The 21,212-nt window shown below is 45.1% G+C and overlaps 1 protein-coding gene across 5 annotated transcripts; it reads right to left on the reverse strand.

The window, feature by feature from the left end:
• Positions 1 to 1,207: 1,207 nt before the first annotated feature.
• def8 (differentially expressed in FDCP 8 homolog) lies at positions 1,208 to 19,609 on the reverse strand. Of its 5 annotated transcripts, none has more exons than XM_088613662.1 (12): positions 19,587 to 19,609; positions 17,480 to 17,590; positions 15,531 to 15,628; positions 13,175 to 13,324; positions 12,026 to 12,167; positions 8,990 to 9,154; positions 8,770 to 8,897; positions 8,562 to 8,675; positions 7,636 to 7,716; positions 5,266 to 5,406; positions 4,902 to 5,011; positions 1,208 to 2,682 (listed from the first exon to the last, which is right to left on the reverse strand). In XM_088613662.1, the coding sequence occupies exons 2-12, from the start codon at positions 17,574 to 17,576 to the stop codon at positions 2,586 to 2,588; spliced, it is 1,323 nt and encodes a 440-aa protein (XP_088469788.1). In that variant the 5' UTR covers positions 17,577 to 17,590; positions 19,587 to 19,609; the 3' UTR covers positions 1,208 to 2,585. The 5 variants fall into 5 exon arrangements, with proteins under 5 accessions (XP_088469788.1, XP_088469787.1, XP_088469789.1 ...); XM_088613661.1 differs by lacking the exon at positions 19,587 to 19,609 and adding an exon at positions 19,421 to 19,580; XM_088613663.1 differs by lacking the exons at positions 17,480 to 17,590; positions 19,587 to 19,609 and adding an exon at positions 16,499 to 16,800.
• Between the last annotated feature and the right edge of the window lie 1,603 nt (positions 19,610 to 21,212).

The following is a 21,212-nucleotide window of genomic DNA, read 5'->3' on the forward strand; positions in this document are numbered from 1 at the left end:
CAGTCGAAGGAAACCGGGGGTCTTTCTTCAAGGACCTCGCTTCAGCTCCGTCATAGGTCCGGAAGAAACTGAGAGTTGTGTTGTCTGTGGTGACTACATAACCCAGAAAAACGTACAGCAAGTTTTTTTTTACCTGTTTTTGACGCGAGTTTTAGTGACCTGTACATGTGTGATATTGGTACTATTAGCAGAAAAATGTGACAATCATGAAATCAATTAAAATCGGTCATTTTAATTGTTTAAGTCCAATTCCATACACACAATCTATTTTTAATGGACATATATTCGTGCAGTGCCTTCTGCACGGTAACTGATTTCTTTACTTTCAGAAGAAAAACCGTTGTCATGTTGTGTTGCTGTACTGATGAAGCTGATAAGAAAATATTTTTTATTTTTGCAGGAAACCAAAACCATACACAATATTCAAAATGAGGCCTTACTCGTGTGGTATCATTAAACACTTTTAACACAATATCCTTTGGTTTAAATTATTAATTTTTAGCTATATATCTTAGAATTTTGCCTTTTTAATTGCTTCCTCATCGTCTAGATGCTAAAAGATAAATGATGTGTCAACATAAATACGTACCTTTTTTTCAGAAGAAGACTCTTCTAGCTAAGCTTTTCCTGTTTTGTATTTGTTGTGTATTTTTGCTACCTCCACACATTACCCTGCACTTGTCTACATTAAAAGACATCTACTAGGTGTTTGCCCAGTTTATCTAAATATTTCAAATTAATTTGCTGCTTTTGCAGTGATTGCTAATCCTATTAATTTGGTGTCATCTGCAAACTAGTAGTTCACTGGCTATTCATGAATCTAGATCAGAGATACACATTAAGATGAGCAGCTGTGGTCCAAGTACAGATTTTTGTTGTACTCTGCTAATTACATCACCCTCCTTTGAGAACTTACCCTCATATATTAACTGGATAAACACACTGGTCAGGTTTGTAACTAAAAATTCAAGAACCTGAACATTTATATACTGTACATACATTTATTTAGGTACATCAAATCAAGAATATTGCAATATGTTGTAATAGTAGTTGCCCATAGTAGTTCAGCAATTCTGCATTCTAAATACACGATTAGATTATGTTCTTAATTAGACTGTTGAGGCACTTGGTGTTGGCTGATTAAAGCAATATTAAATTCTGGAAAAGTGTTTCATCTGCATGAAGAACAAATTCACTTTAAAACTGCTGCCATCGGTTAGTATTTTATTAATCCACAGTATTTTATTCATCCATGACGTACACAGTTTTGTAATGGCAGACAATACAGGAGTTTTATGTTTTGGCAGTAAATAACTAGACTATATAGTGATTCATAAGGCAATGTAAAAGTATAACAGATTGTTACATGGATAAATCTAAATCATTTTTCAATTTAATGATAAGTTCATGCTGAACTGCAAGACAGCACTAAATTATTTTAAAACAAAATGACCTGTTTTAGTGTGCCACTGTACTGTGTATCCTAGAAGGAAAAGAAATACAGAATTGCATTAATCTCATTTATACCAGCAATTGAATATATAGCAAATAAGTGTTGATTTTGAGAGCTACATCTAAAGCGCATGTCAATATTCCACACTGTATAACAATAACAATAATTTGAATGCCAGGTTTTACAACTTTTCCATTCATTTATATTATAGTTGCTACATTTTGATTTATATACCTAGACTGCAGACACAGCTAAGGATCTGCTCAAATACTTCACAAATCTTTTATCCTCTGTCCCTTGCTATTGTGTTTGCAAAACAGTGAATTTGCATCCTGACATCAGATGTTAAGTTCTAACAGGTCAACAGATATTCTATAGCTCCTGTGTATTACTGTATATACTGTACGCTACATGTGCACAAATCTGCTTCAGTATAAAAGATGGCAGGAAAAAATGATGGGAGTCTGTTGCTGGTGTATAGCCACAGAAAAGAGCTGCCCATTCTCTTAATAACATCATTAGCATTATTTACAGTGTTTTGTTTTCACACAGTTTAATGTGCCCCCACCATTGTGCTCTGTATGTTTTTTGTGTGTCAATTTTAAAACTTTGTTCTGAACGCTTCCCTAAGGCTGATCACAAATATGCATACACAGCACATGCAAGAGGTAAAGTGAAGTAGCACTAATGCATTAGTGTGTTCCCACGTGTAGTTAAAGGCAGTGTAGTGAACCTGCTAGACTTACCAGTAAATTAAAACATTTTTGCTCATTACATAAGCTTTGTTTTCATGACCGAAGGCAGATAACGGGACACAGAGGTGTCAAAGGTCACCTCCGGGACGCCCTGCAGGGTTCTACAGTCTTGTAGTGCTCCAGTGACCGCCGCTGTGCTGGACATCAGAGGGATGTCAGTCTTTTCCTAGCGTGGAGACGAAGGCAGGCGCCTGCAGTGTTCGATCGTGTCCCAGGCTCTCCCTCCCAGCTGCTGACCTCAGTTAAGGGGCACAGAAGGCCGAGGGGGACGTGACAGGAAACCAGACAGAGTCTGTGTGCGGCACACTGGCTTTGAAAAAGTGCTGAGGGGCCACAGGCAGACTGACCTGACCATGTGGACACAGAGCGGTCAGTGGTCAGTCCTCCCTGGGTGTGGGCGGCTCAATGGACTGCTTCCGCTCGGACATCCTGGTGCATCGAGGGCAAGCGGTGGAATTGTCATAGTAGCAGTCCCTGAAAGGCAACACACGTCTAAAACCACATTCTGGAGGTACACTGCTCTTACAGCTTCATATACTGAGTATCATAGGGAAGTTACAAGAATATGACTTTTCATTTCCATGAGATGTAGTAATTCTCACTTGTTTTTCATTCAACAAACAGATTTTCACTTTTAAGAGCTGGGCTCCCTTAAATCATTGACAAGATTCCTCTTTTCTCATATGTTCTCAGATGAGGAATATACATTTTTTGTTACATCTTAACTTGTCTTATAATAATGGCTTGTGTGTGTTCAGTAGAGGATAGTACCTAATGTTGATGCATTTGCTAACCTCTGGAACAATGTAGCTGCTGTACAGTAAATGAGCAGGAGTTGTATTGTTATATACAGTGCCTTGCGAAAGTATTCGGCCCCCTTGAACTTTTCAACCTTTTGCCACATTTCAGGCTTCAAACATAAATATATAAATTTTTTATTTTATGTGAAGAATCACCAACAAGTGGGACACAATTGTGAAGTGGAACGAAATCTATTGGATTTTTGAAACTTTTTTAACTAATAAAAAAATGAAAAGTGGGGCGTGCAAAATTATTCGGCCCCCTTGCGTTAATACTTTGTAGAGCCACCTTTTGCTGCGATTACAGCTGCAAGTCGCTTGGGGTATGTCTCTATCAGTTTTGCACATCGAGAGACTGAAATTCTTGCCCATTCTTCCTTGCAAAACAGCTCGAGCTCAGTCAGGTTGGATGGAGAGCGTTTGTGAACAGCAGTTTTCAGCTCTTTCCACAGATTCTCGATTGGATTCAGGTCTGGACTTTGACTTGGCCATTCAATCACCTGGATACGTTTATTTGTGAACCATTCCTTTGTAGATTTTGCTGTATGTTTGGGATCATTGTCTTGTTGGAAGATAAATCTCCGTCCCAGTTTCAGGTCTTTTGCAGACTCCAACAGGTTTTCATCCAGAATGGTCCTGTATTTGGCTGCATCCATCTTCCCCTCAATTTTAACCATCTTCCCTGTCCCTGCTGAAGAAAAGCAGGCCCAAACCATGATGCTGCCACCACCATGTTTGACAGTGGGGATGGTGTGTTGAGGGTGATGAGCTGTGTTGCTTTTACGCCAAACATATCGTTTTGCATTGTGGCCAAAAAGTTCGATTTTGGTTTCATCTGACCAGAGCACCTTCTTCCACATGTTTGGGGTGTCTCCCAGGTGGCTTGTGGCAAACTTTAGACGAGACTTTTTATGGATATCTTTGAGAAATGGCTTTCTTCTTGCCACTCTTCCATAAAGGCCAGATTTGTGCAGTGTAAGACTGATTGTTGTCCTATGGACAGACTCTCCCACCTCAGCTGTAGTTCTCTGCAGTTCATCCAGAGTGATCATGGGCCTCTTGGCTGCATCTCTGATCAGTCTTCTCCTTGTCTGAGCTGAAAGTTTAGAGGGACGGCCAGGTCTTGGTAGATTTGCAGTGGTCTGATACTCCTTCCATTTCAAGATGATCGCTTGCACAGTGCTCCTTGGGATGTTAGAAGCTTGGGAAATCTTTTTGTATCCAAATCCGGCTTTAAACTTCTCCACAACAGTATTACGGACCTGCCTGGTGTGTTCCTTGGTCTTCATGATGCTCTCTGCGCTTTCAACAGAACCTTGAGACTATCACAGAGCAGGTGCATTTATACAGAGACTTGATTACACACAGGTGGATTCTATTTATCACCATCAGTCATTTAGGACAACATTGGATCATTCAGAGATCCTCGCTGAACTTCTGGAGTGAGTTTGCTGCACTGAAAGTAAAGGGGCCGAATAATTTTGCACGCCCCACTTTTCATTTTTTTATTAGTTAAAAAAGTTTCAAAAATCCAATAGATTTCGTTCCACTTCACAATTGTGTCCCACTTGTTGGTGATTCTTCACATAAAATAAAAAAATTATATCTTTATGTTTGAAGCCTGAAATGTGGCAAAAGGTTGAAAAGTTCAAGGGGGCCGAATACTTTCGCAAGGCACTGTATTAATATCAATGTGGGACACAGTAGTGACATGTTCAATCTGTCAAACTGCTTTAAAATAGGGCTCCCTTTTGTTTTCAATGAACAGCAGTAGTACTCCTATGACAATGGCCTGGGTGCAGGAGTGCATCACACTGCCGTACAGTTACATTAATCAGTGAGAACATCAGTGTTGAAGTCGAGGGAGCAGCCCCAGGGCGACGGCACACAGACCTGTGGAAGACGGCGGAGCAGTCGTGGCACACTGAGGTGTGGCTGTCGAAAGGAAAGAGCACGTCTCCCTCTTTACACAGCTCACACACAAAGCCCTTGGCCTGGCACCTCTGGGGACACAGAGACAGACGCTCAACCCTGAAGGACAGGACTCCTGGTCTAACGTGATCACGTTATTAGACAATCTGATGAGCTATTTTCACCTTCCTGTAACGACCATCATATACTCATCCATCACTGGGGCCGCCCTTTGACAAATCATGCTTTCATTCAGAGGAATCACCTGTGGCGCCATTCTCAGCACCTAGAACGGCATGAGGTGCTGCCCAAGCCGTTCGGATGGTTGCTCAGAGAGTGAACACACCTCACAGTCCAGCTTGATGTGCTTGGCAAAGGTGGTGTGGATCTCAGTTAAAGAGCAGCTGAGGCGACCGGTGGAAATATCAATCAGGTCCTGCAAGGAGTACATGTCATTGTTCTCCACAAAGTGCTGACGGTCCTGCAGCTGGAAAGGCACAAAACAACGACAATAACAGTTTTGTTGTTGTGTTTTTCAAGAAACTCAACACAAGCAGAAAAAGAAAACAATACAGGGAACATGCTAAATGAAAACAAGGGTATGACTAAAACGACACATTCAAAGATTCAGTAAAAAACATGTCTTTAAGAACGTTTGGAAAATGTTGAAGGCTCTGTGATCCCCTGTGAGGAGCCCAGTCTTCAGCAGAACGAGAAGGTTCTGTAGCCCACTGTGGAGCTCAACCATTCAGAGATATGTGAGCAAAAAAGTACCTTCAAGTACACTTAAAATTGTGAATGTGAGCCAGGACAGTTCACAGAGGTCTTGAGATGTGCACTGATACAGAGTAATGTAGTTAACACAGGCTGCTGAATTCTGTGTATCTGCAACCTATGTAGTAAATGTGAGAGAGCAGTGACTCCAGACAAGATGGAGATTCTTTTTCAGGACCCCATTTCCCAGAATGCTCTGGTAATGAGCAGCTGCTCTCCATCACCTGACTGGCTGATACAAGCCAATTGGTCAGGTGTCAATTTAAAAAGCAGGACACTGAGTTTTTGCGAGTCGGTCATTATCTGAGTGCGTGGAGCTGAGAAAACTTTCAAGAAGTTTCAAGAATTCACAAAACTCCTCTGAAAAGTCTCAGTGGAAGAAAGCCCCATTTGATAGGGACTGAAGTCAGCCAGGAGCTCAAAGAAGAGCCAGGTTTTGTATTGTTGTTTTGGCATTCGGTTTTACGTTTCCTGCACCGTAATAAAACTTTAAATAAAACTGCACTTGATTTGTAACTCACACCTTCTGTGTGTGTTTGTTTTACCCTGGCCCACCTCTTAACATTTCTACTTTAAGACACCCCACAGCAGGAAGTGTCACTGTACCTTAGAAGATACCACACTCATTAAAGGGCTAAATCATTTTAACAGGATCACACCACTGTATCACTCTTTCAGCATCAGCTAGGCAGAGGAAGGATCTTTACCAAACAATGTTCTGCAGGTGAAAGAAAGACATGTATAAACATACATACTGGAAACAGAAGTGGCAAAATACAGAATATGTTCCAATTATAGAAGTCCTGTAATTTAACTCACAGGAGGCAGGATAACCACAAGCAGCAAGAGAAGGTTTGCTGTACTGCAGGACTGACAGATGGCATACACTACACCACAGCTGTTTTTTCACATGAATACAATAACAGTAATACTGAGTAAGCTGCTGCTTCAATGTTGGCTTTGAAGTTTTCCCAGAGCTGTGGAAGAAGACTGATGAAGCTCTCTTTCCAAAAAAGCAGTTGCACATTTATACCAGGAGTCTTCAGAATCATTGTTTAGGTCATCCGTATATATATACAGTATCACTATGCATACAGTGGGTAAGTACAGAATTATTTGGTCATTTCACTATTAGGAAACAACAAAATGTAAAAGTACATACGCTTTTTCCCTCATCTATCTGTAATGTTAAGGCACTGACAATGCAGCCTGCCTGGGTAAGATCTGTAGTGATCAGCCACTCTTCACACTGTCTTTGTGAATGAATAATCTGCCACAAGATGGGGCTCTTCCTGGTTTTATTGTGGTGCAGCTCAACCTGTGTTGAGGACGACTAGAGCACGGCCCCTGCCTCACGTGTTCACCAAAATTGTAGTTACTCCAGGTTTGAAATGAAAATGAATTTTCTGAAATTCTGCCGTCCCCCTGTTCAAGTCAGGAAGCGTCTGACAGAAACTCTGCTGTCCGGGACACACAGTGGTGTTTAATGGCTTCATCTCTGCATGTTCGTGGTTTGTCGGCTTAAGAGGCTACAGCAGCACGTCCTAAACCCTTTGTGTGACAAGAGCGTTCAGACAAACACTTAAAGCTCAAGAGCCCCACACGCTTATTTTATTCCCTCACAGTGGATGACAGGCTTTGCCCTCTGTATTCGTCCATCTCAGGGGACATGATAATACCTCTGGTACATCCCAAACCATGGTATCACGAAGCATGTTTTGTCATTTTGTCAGGGTCTCAATGTATTATTTTTAAAAAAAACATTGCATAAAAGTTTTGCAATAGCAGAAAATACAATATTTAACAGCAGAATAAGGAGAAGAACTACTGTAAGCCGTTAAAGAACTAACCAGTTCAGAGGTGAATAAAATGTCCAGTCTGATTAAAACAATTAATTATTTACTCCTGGTAGAGGAACATGACCTGCCAGCAGGGGGCTCACCTGTAGCAGAAGCCTTGCCTCCATAGCCTCCTTGCAGGTGATGAAATAGGGCTTCATCAGCAAGATGTCCTGGCGTAGCTTCTGAAGAAGGACAAGATGTAGTCCTTAGCATGATCAATAAAGAGCTTGTATATTCTCCCCATGTTCACACAGTCCAAAAACATGCTGGCAGGTTAACCTGGCCCCAGTGTGAGAGTGAGTGTGAATCCTGTAATGGACCGACGTCCCATCCAGGGTGTACCCTGCCTGCTGCTTGCTGGGATAGGCTCCAGCTCCCCTGCGGTCCTGAATCGGATGAAGAGGTTAGGAAAGACAGAGCTTGATAGTCCACACTTTTCCTGTTCAGTGCCAGAGGACCCCAGCTGGGCTCAAATTGTCAACTACAGTTTTTATTCCGTTACTTAGTTTCCTGTAACGTCAGAAGTTTCTGCTTCTGTTTGGTTCAGTATTTTCAGAAGTTACATCTGGAAGGCTTGACCTGACAAATTCAAGCAGAAAATCCAGCCCGGTATTGTGCAAAACAAAGGCAATGGCACACCAAAAGAATAGGAAACCCAGTACTGTAACAGGAAAATGCCATTAAAAACGTGCTTTTAAGCTTCACACAAACCGGGTGACATATCTCAATATGCATTGCGAAATTAACACACTTTCTCCCCAGAGTGCTTCATTTACATTGCTCACGTAAAAACACCACAGCTCATTTGCAGGCAGAAAAGGTGCAAATATCACTATTGATCTCATTTACGAACAGCGGAATTTGTAGTGGCAGTGGTTATTTCAGAGCCCAAACACTTCCCCATTAGAACTGGGACAATCTGATATCTCGTCAAGAGCAGCAATCCCCCGTGGGCCACCGTCAGCTCATGCAACTAGAGCGGCTCTCGGGAAGCGCCCAGGAGCGCGGACTGGGACAGGGTTCTCACCCGGATCTCCACCAGCTCCTCCACGAAGTTGAAGAGCAGGGGGTTGATTTCTCGGAGCTTCAGAACCGGCCTCGAGATCATCAGGTTCAGGTACCTCATGGAGGAGCGGCACACCTGCAGAGGGAGTCACAGCCCGGTCACCTGCTGCCCCTCGCGCCACCCTCCTCGAGACTGGCCACCAGTTACAGCAGAGCTGGCTGGCACCCACCTTCCTGGGCTCAAACTCCCAGTTGTGAATGACGCGCGCCGGGACCACCGCAGCGTCGTTCCAGTGGCAGCTGCTACAGTAATACTGACCAGTGTAGTCACACTGTCTGGCCTCGCTCGGGACTCCTCCTGCACCGGACAAAATGTCGAGAATGACGGGTGTACGGAGAGGAAAGCAGGCTGGCAGGGCAACGACATGAGGGAGCTGGACAGACACTCACTCAGGGACACTGGTGCCCGACACTCCGCACACCTGTAGTCCTGGCTGTCCAGCCCAACCTCAGGGCAGATGTTCAGCTCGTACTCTGACTGGTGGCTGACCTTTGACCTCACGCAGGGCTTGGTGATGAGGTTCAGGCATTTGCTATGGCAACGGTAGTAACAACCTAAGGAAAGGAGGAAAGACTTGGAGACTTCTAGACCACAGCGCAGCAGAAATAATCCAGCAGACATGTGGGGAAAAGATCTCCTTCCCCTGGAGACTGGTGTCATGGAAAAGCTACATTTTAACTTGTCAGAATAAAATAGGCAAATGACTCAAAATCCTTGATACTGACAAAAAAGAGGAAAGTCATTTAGGTGTCAATAGCAGAACCTGACTAAATCTCCCAGTGACAGTTGTAGGAGTGTTTTCTTTTACTGCTTGCCAAAAACACTCTCTCTCAGCTGCACTCATTGTCAGTAGGAAAGTGGTATTTACTTCACTTAATTCTGGAACTTATAAAGCAAATCTCAATACCCAATTAGTAAAAAAACAAAGCCATACTGTATGAGACACGATTGTCCAGACTGGTACAGTTAAACAGCCCTTCCCTGCTCTTCAGGTGCTGCTGCTCCACAGAGACCCAGAGGCTCCCAGTGCTGCTCCTGGGGGCTGATTTTTATTCCAGCCAAGATCGGTTACACAACTGCACCCTTGATTGTCTAATATTATTTGTTTTAACATTTTGATTGTTTCCAGCTCCTAAACATGTTGGAGGTTGCCTTTTTAAGTACCGCATTTCATAAGCAACCACAAGACTCCAAACCTTTGAGTAGAAAAACAAAGTTTTGCATGTGTTCTAATCAAGTACATTTTTAACTCAATTACGTAATTAAGCTCAGCTGGAATGATAAGGGCCAGTACTGGGAACCCCTGATTTAGCAATGAGGCAGCCCTCCAGGGCTAGATGTTATATTTAAATCATTTAAATCATACATTTAAAAAGTTTAATGAAATCCCTGCTCTTTCCTTAATTTTACGAGCTACTGTTTGAACTCAGGTTCTGCCTTATTAAGCGTCAGCTACAGCTCACAAAGGAAGGCCAATGACATTTCAAAGAGAACCATGCTGAGTTTCACTGTTGCCAGGCAACAGCAAGATTTGCTCACAATGAGCTGGAACTGCCTTGTTCAGCCAATAGGACAGCCTTTCCACACTGTTGGCATTGCTGCTTGACTACGGATTTTTATGCATCAAATTTTCTCTCTTATACAGACAGGCAAGCCTGATATACAATAATCCGCACTGTGAGAGTGGTTTAGGTGTCTGCCAGGAGGAAACAAAGAAGATTGTTTTTTATAACATTTAAGTAAAAGATCTTATAGCACCAAAGGAGATAATGTCTACTTGAGGACTTGTTTTATCAGAAAGACCAACTTATTTTTAGACACCTAGGTCTCAAAGTCTAAGTATACATTGCATGAGTGCAGAAATCATCCCCCATAATGTTCAGGTAATATGTTCAGTAGGAATGTCAGGATTGAACTGATCGTGTCTTGTTTGATAGATGGGGTATTTCTCTGTTGAGCCTAGCTGTGATGTACTACACCTCAAACATCGAGGTTTCAACCTGCCTGTCACTCGTTTGTGTGTGTAAAAAAATAAGACAGAGGAAAGCCTCGTGAAAATCAAGACACGATCCGATCATTTCTGACTTTCTCTACCCACAGAAATAATTCTTTGACAGTGAATGCTTGCATCCACACAACACGGCTCCAAGTGTAACGAGTTAATATTGTTTGTGTGTGCAAGCATGCTGATCACCTATAGGTGCACAGTATATGTACTGTAACACCGTATTATGTCACAAAGTATGGATGCATGTAACAAGGGCTTTCTTCTGTGTGAATGTGCCAGGGATACCCCATTTGCTAAACTGGAGCTCCATTGAATATCTGTAAGCAGTGTTTTGTTCAATGCAGTACAGTTACAAGTTACTTCTTTAAGACGTTACTTTTAACAACTGTCTTTTTAAAATTAACAAAACATTGGGAAAATTAAGTAATCAGTTACAGTGACCAATATGGTGTGTTCCATAACTCCTATGTTGAGTAATTTCCCACAAAGTTTTACTAAACAACTCATGGCTGTAGTGGATTAGTTTTTAAAAGTGACTTTCCCCAACAGTGTTTCAATGATGAAGTGGGATCTAGAGCTGAGAAACCAGCAGACACATGCTGGTGCAGACTCTAGTAGAGAAATGGGGCAGGATCCCACAAGTCAGCATCTGCAACCTGGTGCAAAGCGTGCATCTCAAAATGGCAAATTGTCTTGTGCCCCTGGTGGACACGCCTCCTCACCTGTGCACTGTGCAGGTGCACCAGGTCTGGACACGCCTCACACCTGTGCAGGTGCTTCAGGTCTGGACAAGCCTCACACCTGTGCAGGTGCTTCAGGTCTGGACAAGTCTCACCTGTGCAGGTGCTTCAGGTCTGGACAAGTCTCACCTGTGCAGGTGCTTCAGGTCTGGACAAGTCTCACCTGTGCAGGTGCTTCAGGTCTGGACAAGTCTCACCTGTGCAGGTGCTTCAGGTCTGGACAAGTCTCACCTGTGCAGGTGCTTCAGGTCTGGACAAGTCTCACCTGTGCAGGTGCTTCAGGTCTGGACAAGTCTCACCTGTGCAGGTGCTTCAGGTCTGGACAAGTCTCACCTGTGCAGGTGCTTCAGGTCTGGACACGCCTCACCTGTGCAGGTGCTTCAGGTCTGGACACTCCTCTCACCTGTGTAGGTGCTTCAGGTCCGGACACGCCTCACCTGTGCAGGTGCTTCAGGTCTGGACACGCCTCACCTGTGCAGGTGCTTCAGGTCTGGACACGCCTCACCTGTGCAGGTGCTTCAGGTCTGGACACGCCTCACCTGTGCAGGTGCTTCAGGTCTGGACACGCCTCACCTGTGCAGGTGCTTCAGGTCTGGACACGCCTCACCTGTCCAGGTGCACCAGGTCTGGACAAGCCTCACACCTGTGCAGGTGCTTCAGGTCTGGACACGCCTCACCTGTGCAGGTGTACCAGGTCTGGATCAGCCCCCAGATGATGGCGCTGCACTTGTCGCAGGTCTGCTTCACACTCTTGCTCTTCTCCTTAGAGAAGCGATGCTCCAGCAGCACTCGCAGGTTGGGCTCCTCCTCATCAGGATCCTACAGAAACGGAGACCAGCGCTCAACTGGGTGACCAGATCTCTCAGCCAGTCCCTGCTTGCCCCCATCTCGGAGATCCACAGGGATCATCTCTCACGGAAACTCCATTCAGGTTCTGTGTGGGGCTTCACAGATAACAGGAGTTCTTTTCTTATGTGAAAAACTACCCACTAATACATTTCTATTCCAGCCACAATTATTCTAAACAAATCACAATAAGATTTTTTTCTGGTATTGGTAACAGCAAATCTGTCATACAAAGTCAAATGAGATTAAAAGGGGCTTATCGGAGTTTAGGTTACAGTTTAACAAACAACATGCTTCTCATTTATGCCACACAGGAGCTTAAAAATCACAGAGCCACAGAACTCTGGGGGAAGTTACCATGCTGAACTTCAAAATCAGGTAGTGCTGCATGTTGTCAGTTTCAGAACTAATAAGCTTCTGTCAACACTGCTTCGTAACAGTAAAAACGGAAATGAAAGAAATTATCGTCTGTATGCTGATTTGGTAGAAAAAAGTTCTCTTTTCCAGTCTGACTCTGGACCAGCAAAGCTTTCTGCTTTGACGAGATAGAAGTAGGTTTTTTTGTGTCGTTGTAAAACAGTTCTGTTAAGCTTTGTCACTCTATTTCATAATAGGCCGTGAACAAGAGTCTCTCTAGACAGGTATAAACTGCTAGTGGGTACATAAAACAACTGAGCTCTGTGGCGTGATGTGATGTGGTAAACCGCAAACCGGACCATGGAACAATGACAACGACAGGACACATTCCTGGGCAAGGGCATCACTCCTGCCCCTCCCATGCAAGCAAGGCATCATGGTCAGCGTCCTTCGGCACACACCTGCTCCACACGTGTACCCCATGGTCCGACTGGCATGAGTATCAGATTTAGTCACTCTGCGCTTCACGGGTTTCCACAGCACAGGTGTGTCAACGGGCCCGCCAGTGTCACAGGCACACTCCTCCTGCTCGGGCTGTGCTGCTGTGCTCCCACCCCCCTCACCTTCAGCTCCTGCAGCTTGAGGCGGAGGTGGATGAGCTTCACCACGGTGTCCTTCTGCCGCTCCGAGTGCTCGGGCAGCTCCAGGATCAGTTGCTTGCACTCCTCGATGGCCTGCTTCAGCTGCTCCACGTCCGAGGCCACGAACGAGCCCTGGACACACACACACACACACAAGCCCTGTGACAACACTCCGGCAGGATCAAGTAGGGAGCCACCCTCACAAGTGTGCACGCTCAGAGGCGCTCCCGAGATAACGTAGGATCCGGGATCTGCCGCCTCAGGTGTTCTCCCTCTGACAAGACCAGGCTAGAGCGCCACGAGGAACTCAAATCTGTGAGTGGCTCCACCAGCATTATCAACCCTCATTTAAAGACACACCTTTGCATGTATCATTGGGTTTCACTTGATTTTACTGACTCCATTTTTACTACTGTTATATAAATTACTGCTGTGCTTCTGCACAGTGACTTCAGTTTCTTGAAAAGCCCTAACAAATAGAAATATGATCACAATCAAGGAAACAAAAACTGGCTACTGGAGCACATTTTGACAGCTTTAGATTTCACAACATTTAAGATAAGATCACTTTATTGGCCACATTCAATTTCTTGAATTAGGAATTTGTCTTTTCGCATGTCTTTGCTCTCCATGAGACACACAGACAGGGAGAGAAGCTGGGGGTCAGAGCGCAGGGACAGCCATTTATACGGCATCCCTGGAGCTGTTGGGGTGAAGGGCCTTGCTCAGGGGCCCAATGGAGTAGGATTCCTCTGCCGGCCACGGGATACGAACCGGCAACCTTCCAGCCACAGGCGAAGATCCTGAGCCACAGAGCCACCGCTCCACCCATTTAGACCAGTAACTCAGTTCAGCAGCCTCAAGATATCGACAGAGCACCATCAAGTCACACAATGAGTGAAGATTAAAGAACTACCCATCTATTTCTCACCTCTTCATCCAATACATTTCTTAACTTATACATGAATCAACCATTAAGGATGACATTAAAAAGTAGGTCTCACCTATTCAGATTAAAGCCCAGTTTATCCCATGTGCTTACAAAGCCTCCCAAGAGCAGACTTCAAACAGAAGACCGCTGTTTTCACACAACACCAAGGAGATTTCCCTGAAATCACTACCTTCCGCAACAATCAGGAAGTGGCCTTCCACTTCTGCAACAGGCTTAATACAGCCACCACACCACCTGTGAGGCTCAGACACAGGACAGTGTGTCAGCTTGCTTACTTGTTCACCTTTTCAACTACAGCTTCCTAAAGCTTCCACAGTGGCATCAAGTTCTGTTCCCTCTCGTCTCTGTCTCCTTAGGTCATCCCTCCACAGCCCCACAGCCCCGAGAGGCAGGGCCTGAGCCTGCACAGGGCACGAGTGCAGCCTTCATGAAAAGCACCCTCACTGACTGCCGTGCTCAGGGCTCAGGGCTCAGGAATGAAACCCATCCCTGGCTGAAGCTTGACATCAAGTAGGAAAGGAGAACCTGTCTGTTTAACCCTAATGGCCGGTCAGCCAACAGCACCCAGAAGGCTGTGGGAGTGGCCTTAAAAAACCTTTGAAAATAGCATTTACAGTACACCCGGACCTCTGACTGGGTTAAGTACTGATTTTTGTGGACTTACAGTCACTTACGTCAAAATTCAATCACCATTTTGACCCAACTACCAATCACAAAACGACTTTACAAACCCAGTACACCAAAGCCTCCTTTAACGCTGGGGTTGAGTTCCAGAGCAAGGCGTACTGTGGACTGAGGCACTAATAGAGGCAACTCTAGCCCAACGAGGGGGTGCTCCCAGGAGCATGATTCCTTTCTTACATATGAAACATGTGAGGTATCGATAATGACATTACTGAGATTTTTTATCACAGAATGTAATTAAAAATCCATTTAATACAGAAGGGAGTTTTAATTTAGAGTTAGACAAGAAATACATAAAGTTTTGCTCTGCACTGATATACTCAGTCAGAGTTTGCAAGGATTAACCACCGTCTGCCTTCCCTGCTCCAGCCTGACTGACGAGGACCTGCGCCTCACCGGACAGGCTGGGCTGGGGCCCCTCCCAGGGGGAGGGTGTTAACAGACGCGCCCCTGGCCGGACAGTAACGCTCGCTGGCACTGTCTTCTGTATCCTCAAGGCAAATCGCCATCCCGCACTGGAGTGATCTCTGTCGGAGACGCAACAGGGTGGAAGATTCATACAATCCAGCTGCTGCAAATGATTATGAGAGGAAATTTAACAGAAAGTAATAACACTATATAAAATACTTGATCCTTATATGGTCATAAGCACAAGAGCACCACCCCTGCCAGCAGCGGGAGCGTGCGAACGAGACCACTGACCGAAGGCCGGGAGAAGTGGTCTTCAGCCAGCCCCAGGTCCATGGTTCTGTCGCTGCTGTGCACCGGCACTTCGGAGGAGAACAGCTCAGGCTTCACCTCTGCGGAAAGACAACAGGAGGGGGGAATCATCATCATCAGCCCCCCTCATCCCTCCTGCGCTGTCCCGAGAGTCTTCAGGGCCGGACGCGGCCAGTTTAACCGTCCCGTGATTAACCGTCTGATAATTCTGTGCTGTCAGCAAACAGCTACTCAAGAAACCTAGGAAACCAGAAAGAAAACCTAAATACAAGTCCACTGAGCACGTGCCGTAAAAGTGATGTGTGCGTCACTGACTTTCCTGTGCCTTGGTCAGGTTACAGGTTAGATCTGATTCTACTTATAAAATTTGTTCACAGAACAAAACTGCAGGGGTCTGACACAAGCACAGGAAACCACAAAGCGCACACACCATGAAACGAGCAATGTGGAAGACATTAAACTACGGGGAAACGCTGATGGCATAAATTACAAGAGATTACATTTGAAATACAAGAAGGTCAAATGGAGTCCGGGTTTGTTCAAGCACAGACCTGCAGCATCACTCTCTTCACGGCTGGGGGTTTTCCACAAGACATAACTACTGCAACAACAGCTCCTTCGCTGACACTGGCCTGAACTGAAAGAGCTCTTGCGTAAGGCGGTTCAAGGTTCCGTGTCTTGGGATGACACGATCCATATTTGAGTGCAAAGCTTTTCATCAAAAACCACACACAAGCCTAGCAACAGGAAAAGCTGCAATGAACTTGCTAGATCATTAGAAGCACTTGAGAGGAGCACAGCTCGGGCGTCACCTCTGTGGAAAGACAACAGGAGGAGGGAATCATCATCAGGCATCCTCATCCCTCCTGCGCTGTCCCCGAGAGTCTTCAGGGCCGGATGTTACCTTCATCATTTACATTTATTTTAATTTACTTAAACCCAAAAGTTACCTGCATAAACCTCACAGAACATCATTGTGAGTGGCCTTCCGATATCCGTCAGGTGAAGAAAGCAGCAGCCGTTCTAGACGAGTTCCAGTTAATTAAGCAGAGTGTGGTTTCCTGCCAGGCTCCCTGAAGCAGTTAACACTACAGCGGTCTGCAGAGGATCACTTGCTGTATAGGAAGTGATCTGCAGCCCCTGGGAGAAGCCAGCTTGTTTCTGTTCCACTTCTCACTGTCCGTTTCGTGTGTCTACCTCGTGCAGGCAGCAATGTGACCAATCACAGGCGGTTTCCCCCGACTGCCCTGAATTTTAAGGTTCTCAGTCTTTTTTAAAAAGCAGTCACAGAGACATGCATTGCCACAGCTTTCTGGGTGCACAACCAGGATTCTCTTCAGAAGGAATGCTGCTTCCTAACTCTTCACACTTCACCTCAGCATGTGCTAAAGTTTGGGTTTTTAAACTCACCAAGGCACTTGGTGCACAATGATCTTACCACAAAAGGTGCAAAAGTACAGAAAACAGCCCAGGCAACTGCCTCCATATGCCTTATAATCCACCTCTCAATGTCCGGCCTTTCAAGGGCAAAAGTGCTAAAAAAGTAAAAATAATTCTTTTTTTTTTTGTCTTGTACAACAAAGAACCGAAGCAAACAAAATCAACACAACTGCTTCCATCCCTCGCCTCCACCCACTCTCGTTAGCGGAGTGTTAACGAGCTCATGGAAACCACAATGTGGTTTTTGCTCAGATATTTCAACAACTTATGGATTTTCTCCATTTATGGGCTTTTTTCAGTTTTAGTTTTTGTTTTAATCCTAATTCTAAACGGTTGCATCGCCGCAGAGTTTTGTGTGTTAATAATGTCCGGGTTAAATCCCTTAAGATCAGGTTTAAGCGATAATTTCTCCTCTGATCCCCCAGTCCTACAGGCCCCCTGACCCCACGGCCCCCCTGACCCCACGGCTAGGCGGTAGCATGTCCTCTCACCATGCTGCAGGGGCCCCTCCTCGGGGGGCCCCTCTCCTCGGTCGAAGGGGTTGACAAGGCCCTGGCGGAAGCGAGCAAGTCTCTCATCATATTCCATAGCCCCGGCTACATCTGTGGGAACACAAACACACAGCAGACTGAGCCCCGGCGGCCACCCCACACCCCCACACCCCCACCTGTCCAGGGACACACAGTAAGGGCCAGCAACAGCCCAGCGAGCCCATTTCTCCCGCAGACAGCCAGAGAGCCGGTGGGCCACGGCTTTACCCTCAGGCAGGCCCTAATCGCTCTGCAACAGGAGAAGAAACCGGCAGTGAAGTGACCAGCCAGAAACATGCAAGGTAAAAGCTGGAGACCAGATTCGGGACAGAAGTGTGCCGGATGTAACTGAGAGATGGCAATGCAAAACAGGGCCATTCACAGATGTATTCTGCAATTTCCCTCACGGGATCAATCAATTATCTATCTATCTAACGCCACCTAGTGATTGCACTGGGAAGCGCTCTGAAGCCGGTGCTTGATGAGCACCGACCACAGCAGCTGATGGATGGCTGGGGTACCGGGGGTGATAGAGGGGGGCTCTGCACTACAGTGTGTAGGGAAATATTACTGTCTGCTCCTTCTGAAAAGATACACAACACATAAATACCGGTCTACAAAAATGACATCGTTAGTTGGGCCAGGGACGTCCGTTTGAAGCATTTCAACTTGAAAGACACAGAAGTGAAGCAGAAAATATTTTTTTTTTAATTTAACATCCTGGAGTTTGTATATATATAGATACCCACACTGTGACACTAAGCGGTTCAGAGTTACCTCCAGCCTTCATCTCTGAATTTCCAGTTTTAAGGAGTTTTTTCAACCACTCTTGAGCTGCAATCTCTGCCAGAACTGAAAGCGAAACAGCAGGGCTGTTTTTGCCTTTTTTTAGTGTGTTTAGAGCCTGGCAGTTATATAACCGACACAGTATTTCATCTGATATCAAGGGCCAGTTGTGGGTAGTCAAACCTGCTTATAAGGCAATTCTGTAAGAAGAATAGACGACGTAAACGAAGTTCACTCTTATCTTGTAATTTGTTAAAATAAAGTTTTTTTTCAGTTCCAAAAACGCAACGATACATTTTGTCGGTTTTGCGCTCTGGCACAGCTATGCTAAGACACAGGAATGCGACCTGTCAGGTATCTGTGTGACAGGTTAAATCGTGGAAGGAAGACGGAAGAACTTCAAAGTTTGAGCTTAAATATAATGAAAAAGTTTAACTATTTATGCGTAACAGTAGTATCCGAGGCAAAAGTGGTACTCGGACACAAATGTTATTATTGGAGCTGCTTAAAAAGTATAAAATGGATCATTCTTTTTTACGTGTTGTGCACAACAATCGTTTTTCGTACTTATTGAATCTATATTTTCTTTTGCGTTTAACCACGGCAATTGGATGCCGCTGCCCGATGCCGCTGTACTCCCGGAGCCGAGCAGCGAGTGCGCGCCGGGCTGGTTCGCTTTCACAAGCCCAGCGCCCTTCACACAGACAGCCGAGCAGGCAATTTGTATTCACGGGCAGGTCTAAGGTGTTGAAATGCTATCGATGTCCTCGCAAGTTTTCTTCCCAAATACGCACACATTTGCAGAAACACACGCAACAGCTAGCTAATGCACTATTGGACGGTACAGAAACGCTCTGCTATCAAACCCGTCGTTCAGTTCCGTATAGCAATATACTTGCAATGCCATTTTCCACAAAATCAATTTTATGCATTCCTTTCGTCGTACAGCACAAATTACTGCAGGATTATACGTAGGGCGTAATCGTGGTTTGCGCGCACGCGTATTCAAAAGACAATTATAAACGTTTTTACATTTTTGTTCCGCAGTTGTGTTGCATATAATAATTACAACAAAAAAAAAAAGGAGATCAGTCATTAGAAGTACGCCGAGCTTACCTCATCACTGCATAACACACCAACTGGCCGAACAGCCATGTATGTGTGCTGGATAAACGTGACAGCTTCGTCTCCTTTATTTGCACTTGTCTCTGTCACCTCCCGGCATCGCTCACACCACCCACCTCTCGCTGTTGCCCTCCCTGCCTTGCAACACGTTGTTTACCTTTATTTTGCAGTCTAATGCACCGCCCGAAAGCCCATCTAACCCTCTCGCTCTACGGTGGATGACATACTGCGAGAGTCTCCGGTTAGTGCTGGCCTCTGCTGTCCGGCTGACCTAACTGAAACTGGGGAGAAGCCGATGTTGCCGACTCCTAGGAATAAAGCAGGTTCTCTTGAGCTGTCCCTCCTGAAGGAATCTTGCTAGGGGTAAGAGTTCAGTTGTGCTGCAGAGGAAATAGGCACCATGCTGGCCCCGGCCTCTGACTGTGGCGCAGTAATCAATAACGGGCCTTAGCTGAAACTTCACCTCCCAACACGTCTGATGAATTATTAATGCCTTTGGACTACCGACTTCTGTTTAAAGATGAAACATTAAACGTGTGGCTTAAACATGTTGCTTTCCTAGTTTGTCCTGAGTAAATGTGTAATTCACTCATTATGAAGTAGTTGCATTTTTTTTTTAGTTATTGGTGATTACAGGATGTGGAATGTCTAAATGAAATCTACGATCTCCCTCCGGGTGTCTGGCACTGTGATTGTTGTTCACAATGCTGGTGCATTGGATGCCGAAGACGGCAATTACAGGGAGTCAAGAGCGGAGATGACGAAATCCGTCTTTTTCGGTTTGACGTCATAACCAAGCGAACACCCCCTTCCCCGCCGCTGTACCGGTGTGAAGCATTAAAACATTGTCCACGAATTTCAAGAAGAAAATTAAGATGCTGGCAAGATTGTAGTTGCTCAAGAAATTTTCAAAAGAAGAAAGACAGATATGGGAAGTTATGACGAAATAATGTCGTTATCATTATGGAAATACGGAATATGAAGAAAGTTTAAGTTTAAGGAAGATTAAGTGCAAACACTAATTGTGTGAGGACAGTCCGAATCTCCTTTTACCTGTGTTTTTGAGTGCATCATCTAAGAGTTCAAAACCATTCTTAAACCTCTTCATAACACATTGCAGAGATTCTCAAACTGACATCATTTACAACTGGGGGAAATAAGAAGGAAACATTCTGTGTTTTGTGGATCAGGAAAACCAGACACATGACAAGAATGAGCCTAGACTGGACTGGCTTTGTGACCGGAATTGGTACACTGTTATTTTGGTCCAGTCTTCACCTAACATCGCCACTCCGCGGGTTGCTGGCTTGGAGCTCACACTGAGCACTGACCTGTCTGCCACTCATAGCCTGAACCAGCTGACAGAATGAGAACAGACTCTTTCTCTCACTATATTTCACCTAGAATGGATGAGCAGTAGTCAGGAGAACAAAGCAGACAACGCACTACTGTCCTGAAGCTCATTTGTAAAAATGTCCTGAAGCTCAAACTGTATAAATTTTCGGTAATTCATATTACTAATCCAGTTTGTAACCGCTTCTTTCAGTCCAGGGTTACAGGGGACCAGGAGCCGATCTCATGCACAAGGCAGGGTACACCCTGGACAAGACGCCAGCCCATCACAGGGCACACACTCACACCAGGGCCAGGTTTGCCACAAGCCGATTAACCTGACAACAGGTCTTTGGTCTGTGGGAGGAGAACATACAGACTCCACACAGATATCACCCCAGGTCCAGGACTGAAGCCAGGGTTCCAGCGCTGAGAGGCAGGAGGGTTAACC

Source organism: Lepisosteus platostomus, chromosome 20 (assembly GCF_059453375.1).
Source record: "Lepisosteus platostomus isolate fLepPlt1 chromosome 20, fLepPlt1.hap1, whole genome shotgun sequence".
NCBI lineage: Eukaryota > Metazoa > Chordata > Actinopteri > Semionotiformes > Lepisosteidae > Lepisosteus > Lepisosteus platostomus.